The 7,287-nt window shown below is 34.4% G+C and overlaps 1 protein-coding gene across 1 annotated transcript; it reads right to left on the bottom strand.

Annotated features, from left to right (window-relative positions):
- Positions 1-672: 672 nt before the first annotated feature.
- Positions 673-2,892, bottom strand: LOC18436804 (uncharacterized). Its single transcript, XM_006847026.4, has 3 exons — positions 2,144-2,892; positions 1,359-1,544; positions 673-1,240 (listed from the first exon to the last, which is right to left on the bottom strand). The coding sequence occupies exons 1-3, from the start codon at positions 2,615-2,617 to the stop codon at positions 956-958; spliced, it is 945 nt and encodes a 314-aa protein (XP_006847089.1). The 5' UTR covers positions 2,618-2,892; the 3' UTR covers positions 673-955.
- Positions 2,893-7,287: the final 4,395 nt, after the last annotated feature.

A 7,287-nucleotide genomic window follows, 5' to 3' on the forward strand; every position in this document is an offset into this window, starting at 1 on the left:
TTTTTTGAAGAAAAATGTTTATATAAGGTTACAACTTTAAAATATAGAATTACAGATGCATCGAAAAAATCCATCGAATAAAGTTGTTTTAGTGTTAAAAGAACCTTTAATTGGCCATCTTGGCATCCACATGTATAAATATGAAAAAAAAAAAACAAACAAGACTTTGAGTCCTACAAATAGTACTGTTTGTAATAAATTATCTGGACTGTCTTTTATATGTCTATAGATCTACTTGATTTAAACTATTTTTATAGTTCAAAATTTTATAATTAGATATAAAAATAAATTTTGAGATAATCTTAAGTATGTTTTTCACCAAAATTACATGTTATAATGCAATTAAAGTGCGCCTCAATTGGATTGTTCAAGGTCACAGCCAAATAAAAACCCCACCCATATATCCCTAGTCCCAATAAATAAACAACATTATTTTCGAATCGGCCATAAATGCAAAATCCCAACGTTAATTAATGTTATGAAAGCCTTAAAAAGTCAAGTGGAGCCCCAAATAATGACCTAATCAGTATGTAATAAACTGAAGACACTATAATAAATGCATACATGATGCTACAATAAAAATAACCAAATAGTTTCACCATGAGATGAGATGAAGATCGATAATTATGTGTTCCGTGGGTCTACAAGGCCAGATAGATAAGAAGCCAAGTAGAAACAATAAATAAAATATTTTATTCCAAAAAAAATAAAAAAACACCTCAAATCACGGGCAAGAACTTCACTAAATCCAGCCTGGAGAGATAGATTACATGAAAAAAAATACCATAACGCGTAGTTTTTATCTCTAAAAAGTTCAATGGTCCCATGTCCAGCCTGTTAACCCCACCAAGCACAACAAAAAGCCCTGGCATCTTCAAAATTTCTCCCTCTAAAATCTCTCTCTCTCTCTCTCTTTGTGGGGTTGGTGGCTTCTAGAGAGAGGTTAACTTTTCGATCAGTCGTCATACTGACAAGAATTTTTGAGAGAGAAAGGGGTCCCCAATTTGGTTTGATCAAGAACTGCAGAGCATTGAACTTCTGTATAGAACTTGGGTTTCACCAATTTCCCCAAAACATAGGCTTTAGATCTCACTTCAAAAGTCATATTCAAACCCACACTGGTTTTTGTTGTATCTGAGCTGCTCAAAGTGGAACCTCCTCCATATAAAGGAATCCTCGTTCCTTCTACCACAACATTGACAGCTCTCTGGCTCTTTCTCCTCTGATAAAAATTCTTCATCTGCACCCAAAAAACCATCAGGAAAAAGCATGGAGATTTGATTACTAGAAATAAAAGTAACCCCCCCCCTAAAAAAAATTACGAATAGGATTCATGGGTTTTTTCTCTGAGAACTTACATTTCCAGAGGCCACACTGAGCTGGTAATAAGTGAGAGAAATTGGGGTTGATGCGACGTGAACACCGAAGAAAGTCGCTGGATTTCTATAAATGAGCTTCAATGTGGAATTAAGGGAGAGCATTTCAGTGGGTACTCCAGTTGAGTCCGTTCCTGCTTGTAGAGTGAAGCTCTCAAATGTAATGCTCTGTAAACGAGTAAAATTGGAGAGGAGTTAAAAATTGAACCAACCATAAAGACCAATATCTGTTTTATCATTGATATCAATTAATGCAGATAAAAATATGGGCGAGAGTGAAAAATAAACGGATCCAGTTTTTATATATTCTCCTTTTTGTCACCATCTTTCCTCAGATTGGAACAATTGAAGGAAAATTCGTATGGAAAAGAAATGCAGGATTGGCAGCTTCATGGAGGTGGGTGTAAAACTGAAAATGGAAAAATCAGATCTAATTCTGATAAGAATAATTGGGTGCAAAATGAAACAAAGGGAAGCATTAATTCTAAGTTTCTAACTAAGAAGAGAAACCAGGGGTAAAAAGCAAAGATTATAAATAGATCTAAACTTCAACAAAGAAAATTCAAGACAGAGAATCTGAGCAATTGATCTCTCTCAACCCGATAAGAAACCAAAACAGATGAAAAAGAAACCAAAAACCAAAAAGAGAAATCCATATAATTTACCCCCAAAAAAGAAAAAATTGATCCCAAAAATATTCTTCAACAACCCATGCAACCAAATCCCTTTTTTAAAAAAAAAAAAAAAAGGAATTTTTTCCATCTTACCTTCATGGTGATCTGTGGCTTTTGAGGACGAGCAGCGCCCCACAAAATCAAAGCGAAGAAAGAGAAAAGCAACACAAAAGAGAGAACAAAAATTGGGAAATAGCATCTCTTTGGAATCCCCTTATTCCCATCTTCCTCTTCTAAAAGCCCCTCCTCTTCAATAACTGCACACTCTTTCCATGGCTTCTGCCCCTTTCCTCTTCCATTTTCATGGTGACCCACTTTTCTGTTACTCGATTTCAACGAACCAGAGAACCTACTGGTCGATGATTCTCTGGAGTGACGTCCCACTGAAGAGTGAGAATGGGGTGGTGAGCCCATGGGGCTAAGAACTGGGGTTGATTGAAAAGATGTTTTTTCTCCATCGTGCGAATCGCGAGAAGGGCTCTGAACATAGTAGACAGGGCGCCTGGGTGATCTTGTGGGAGACGAGGGAGCCAAGCTCGTCACTTCAGAGTCTGATTTTGCATGCATTTTTGGTTCTCTTACTCTCTCTAGAGCAATTTTAGAGAGGGCTTGGTGGGTTTTTTCTCTCTCCTGAGATCTCTCTCTAGACTGATTCTTCTTCTGGTTGGGATCTCTCTTCTCTCTCCAGAACCTCTAGAGAGAGAAGGGTCAGATGTGTATGGAAGCTCTCTTTCTCTCTCTAGAATGTGGAGATGGAGATGGAGATGGAGATGGAGATGGAGATGGAGATGGAGATGGAGATGGAGAGGGAGAGGCTCAAATGGGTTGGGAGCTCTCTCTCTGTATAAAATGCAGAGGTTAAGGAGGGTTATTTGTTTGTTGTGGTTGGGGAATTATGGAGGAGAGAGAAAGTAGAGGAGGACATGGTTTGGGAAGAAGTGCAGGGGGTTTGCAGAGAAGGAAACGGAGGTGGTTCAGGGGTTCCTGTGGGTGTGTTTTGTGAAACCTTGATGCCTTAAAGGGAACGTGGAAGTGAGGTATTTTCTGTGAAGTTGTTTTAGAGAGAGAGAGACTGTCATGTAGAGAGAGGAAGATTTTGAAGTTGCTTGAGAGAGAGAAATTTTTTTTTGGAGAGAGAAGAAGATTGGATTATTATTGGGAAAGTAAAGAGAGAGATGGAGTGGAATACTTTCTTGTAGAGAGAGGATGGTTGAATGTTGGAGCTGTTAGCGAAAGTGAAGAGAGAGAAAGAGAAATACTTTCTTGTAGAGAGGCCAGGGGAAAAGTAGAGAAAGAGAGAGAGAGAGAGAGAGAGGGGGAGATGAAGACGCTAAAAATTTTCTGATGCTTGTTATTGGTAGCAAAGGGAGATTCTAATGCTTTTTTACTGGATGAACATTGGGATGAGAGAGAGAGTTTTATAATGAGCACAATGGGTGCCTTTTTTTTTTTTTTTGTGGAAGAGAAAATGGGGGGTTTTTTTTGTTGATAGTGGAATGCTGCTTCATTTGTGTATTTGGATATGGAAAAAAAAGGGTAGGTGAGTCGAGTTGAAAAAAGGACACGGTTTATATGAGTCGGCCAACTCATCTATTTAAATGATTCTCCTCTTTAAAATCTATGTTAGAAGATGAATTTTGGATAAAATTTTAGAGAATGAAAATCTAAATCATTAGAACTAGAAACCTAAATAAAGAAATTAAAATAAAACTTGAAATTTTTCGACATAGTAGAAGGTCAATTTTAAATTTTTCTGGCTTTGCTATTTTCTAACATCCATCTCCAAGGTGATGCTATTGGTATTTTTAAATTTTTTTGGAGTTACATGAGTCGGGGTGGAACATTGGGAGGTCAAAAAACAATATACTTATAAAATGGGTGTAGCAAAATTTTGAATATTAAGATTAATGAGTAGAAAAACAAGAAGGGATATAATTCAAAATAAACTTATTCGAAAAGATTTAATTATGGCACCACCAATAAGCGATAAGATGAGAGGGAGTTGACTTAGCTGGGTTGGCCATATATGACACAAACCTAGTACAACACATACTGGGAGGCGTGAGTTTGTTCAAGTAGAAGGTTCAAAAAAGACAATAAGTAGGCCCAAAAAAATATGATTGAAAGTAGTGAGAACCCAATTAATAGAGAGTTTTGTGTTTTTAGTTTTAAAGATACACTCGCTTCCCCTCAATCTTCCAAAGTGCTTCCCTTTTCTACTCAAAACAAAAACTGTTCTGAAGCGAATTTGATATTACTTTTTAAAAAGATTTTTATGTTTTCATGGATTAGTTTGGTGGCTTGCATCGTTTTTTAAGCTTTAAATTTTACAAAATAGGTGTGAAACGAATTTCATGCTGTAGAGATTTCTGGCATAGAAATTGTATCTTCCAACAAAATTTAGAGATGCGCCTTACTTTGATAGTTTAACGTTGATGCCACACCCCACTTCAAATAAGTTTTAAAGTGGCCATTTTTTCAAGAAAAAGCAGATTTGTGTGTTAGGGGGAGCACTTCTACAAGAGCGTTAAGTAACGCATGTCGTCATCATCATCGTCAAAGCTTTTTTCCAACTAATTGGGGTTGGCTATATGAATTATGGTCTACCGTTCTCTTTTATTAAGGATTATACCATCAATGAGACCATAAGTCCCCATATCTTTTTGCATTATTTTCAACCAAGTTCTTTTGGATCTACTCCTTGCCTTTTTTTAACCTTCCACTTGAACAAACTTGCACCTCCCAACAGGTGATGTACTAGGTGTGCGCTATACATGGCCAACCCAACTAAGTCAACTCTCTCTTTTCTTATAGTCTATTGGTAGTGTCATATTTAGCTTTTTTCAAATATATTCATTTCGAATTCTATCGTTTCTTGTCTTCCTTCTCATCTATCTTAACATCCTAATCTCTACTACACTCATTCTATGGGTATATTGTTTTTTGACCTCCCAACATTCCCTCCCATCAGTTCACACATGTTACTCGACAAAACATTATAATAGCAATAGTGTCATCTTAGAGATAGACGATTGAAAATGGTAAACCCACATAAATTTAAAATTGAACCTATTAAAACTATGTCAAAAAAAATAAAATAAGTTATTTTAACTTTTTTGTTCAAGTTCTTGGTTATCACGGTTGAGATTTTCATTCTTATAATTTTTAATCCAAAATTCATCTTTGAAATAGATTTTAAAAGGGGAACATAAGTCTCCATATTTTGTAAAGAAAAATGGTTTGATAGGGCTTCAGCCCTATCAAAATAAGTAAATTCTGACCTTGTAACTTATTGAAAATTACATGTCAAGCATTGAAAAACCTTTACATCGATCATCTTAACTTGAACATTATGGTTGTGAAAAAAACAAAGGATTTCAAACTCTAAAAACAATATACATTATAACTAATTACTTGGATTGTCCATTTTGGCTTAAAAATAAGTGTTCACATATCCGCAAGATCCTTCCATGCTGATTTCCATTGCTGAAAGTACTTTCTGGACAAAGATTTGAGGTGAGGCTTTATTTTGTTTGCATAAAGATTAGGCGTATTAAAACCTCATCATTTTGTAAAATGTTTTAATTCGAGTTATATCTTTCGATACTTTGCATATTGTATGGCCTATTTATGTATATTGGGGGTAGTTTCAAAACTTTTGTTAATATATTTATTACTAAGAAAAAGTTTATATAAAGTTGCAACCTTAAGATGTAGAATTATAGATGCACCTCAAAAATCCATCAAAAAAAGTTGTTTTAATATTGAAAAACTCTCTAATTGATCATCTCGCCATCGAGATGTATGAATACGAAAAAAAAAAAAGATTTTGAGTCCCAGAAATAGTGCATCTTACAACACATTATCTAGACCGTCCATTTTCAAGATTTTTATATGTTTATAATCTACTTGATTCTACTTATTTTTGGAGTTTAAAATTTTATAATTAAAAATAAAAACAGATTTTAAAGTAATCCTAAAAACTTTTTACACCAAAATTACATGTTATGATAAAATTTAGAGGTGTGCCTTAATTGAATTTTAAGGTTGCAAGAACCACACCCTTATTGTAATGGGAAATTGGTTCGCTTTGCATCGGTTTAGTGTGTGAAGTTGAAGACTTAGAGCCGTAGAGAATGTGATAGCATAGGTTTCAAGGGCACTATTTTAAAAATTGACATTTGTTTTTTTCATATACATGACTGTCGGGTTGATATAATCAATTAAAGGGGTTTCCAATGTCTAAACAACCCTTTTTAATGGATTTTTTATTTGTTTAAATTTAAAATTAACACCATATATAAACTTTTTCATTTAAAGCGAGCCAGTGGTATTATTGAGCCAGTGGTATTATTAAGGAATAGGTTTCTATGAGTCCTACGACTCATATGTAGAAATGAGTTCCCTTTTAAAAATCTAATTTTAGATGGATTTAGGACTCAATATTCATGGAATGTATAATCTTTAATATGAAGATCCTGCATCTAAAACAATAGATAAATTTTTAAAACTAAAGAAAAAAATATGTAAACTAGTTTTAACTTGTTTAGAGGGACTATACATATGCATCCATCTTTAAAATGATGTTTTATGCATCAAGGGAATCAAATGTAGAAACGTATCCCCAGTATGTACAACACTTTTGCTTTATCAAATGCCATAAAAAAACTTGCTTCTAAAGAGAGAGAAGACAAGGTGCCGTGTTTCCGGATAAAAAAGATATATTTTAATTGCTGAAGACCACATTTCAAATAAAACATATGAGCCACTCCTCTTAAATACCAATATAGATTATACTTATCCTGACCGAATTTGTTGATCAGACAATTAATTAATGCCTTGACCTCTATGATTTAAAACAAAAAAAAATTTCTTCAAAAATTAATTAAAACATCATGTTTAACTAGAGAGACCGATCAATTTTAATCCTTTAGACCTGCCAAATAAATCTATAGATTTTATAGCATCAATGTTTTTAAAAAATAAAAATTATTATTTTTAATATCCTAATTTATTGAACTCGTGGTCTTTAACTTACCAAAACGACCCACCGACTCGGTGACATTGGAGTAGATACTTGTTTTCCTCTCACTTACCTTGTTACCTATTCCCTCTTTTCTAATTTTATTTTTGAAAAAAAATAAGAGCTATGCGCTGGTCACAGGCCATAATCAAAAGAGTGGTTGAGATTCGTTCAATAGGCAGAGATCTATATCACTTGCTGGTCTGTGTAACGT

Source organism: Amborella trichopoda, chromosome 11 (genome assembly GCF_054954075.1).
Source record: "Amborella trichopoda isolate Santa Cruz 75 chromosome 11, AtrichopodaSantaCruz75HAP2 v2.0, whole genome shotgun sequence".
Taxonomy (NCBI): Eukaryota; Viridiplantae; Streptophyta; class Magnoliopsida; order Amborellales; family Amborellaceae; genus Amborella; species Amborella trichopoda.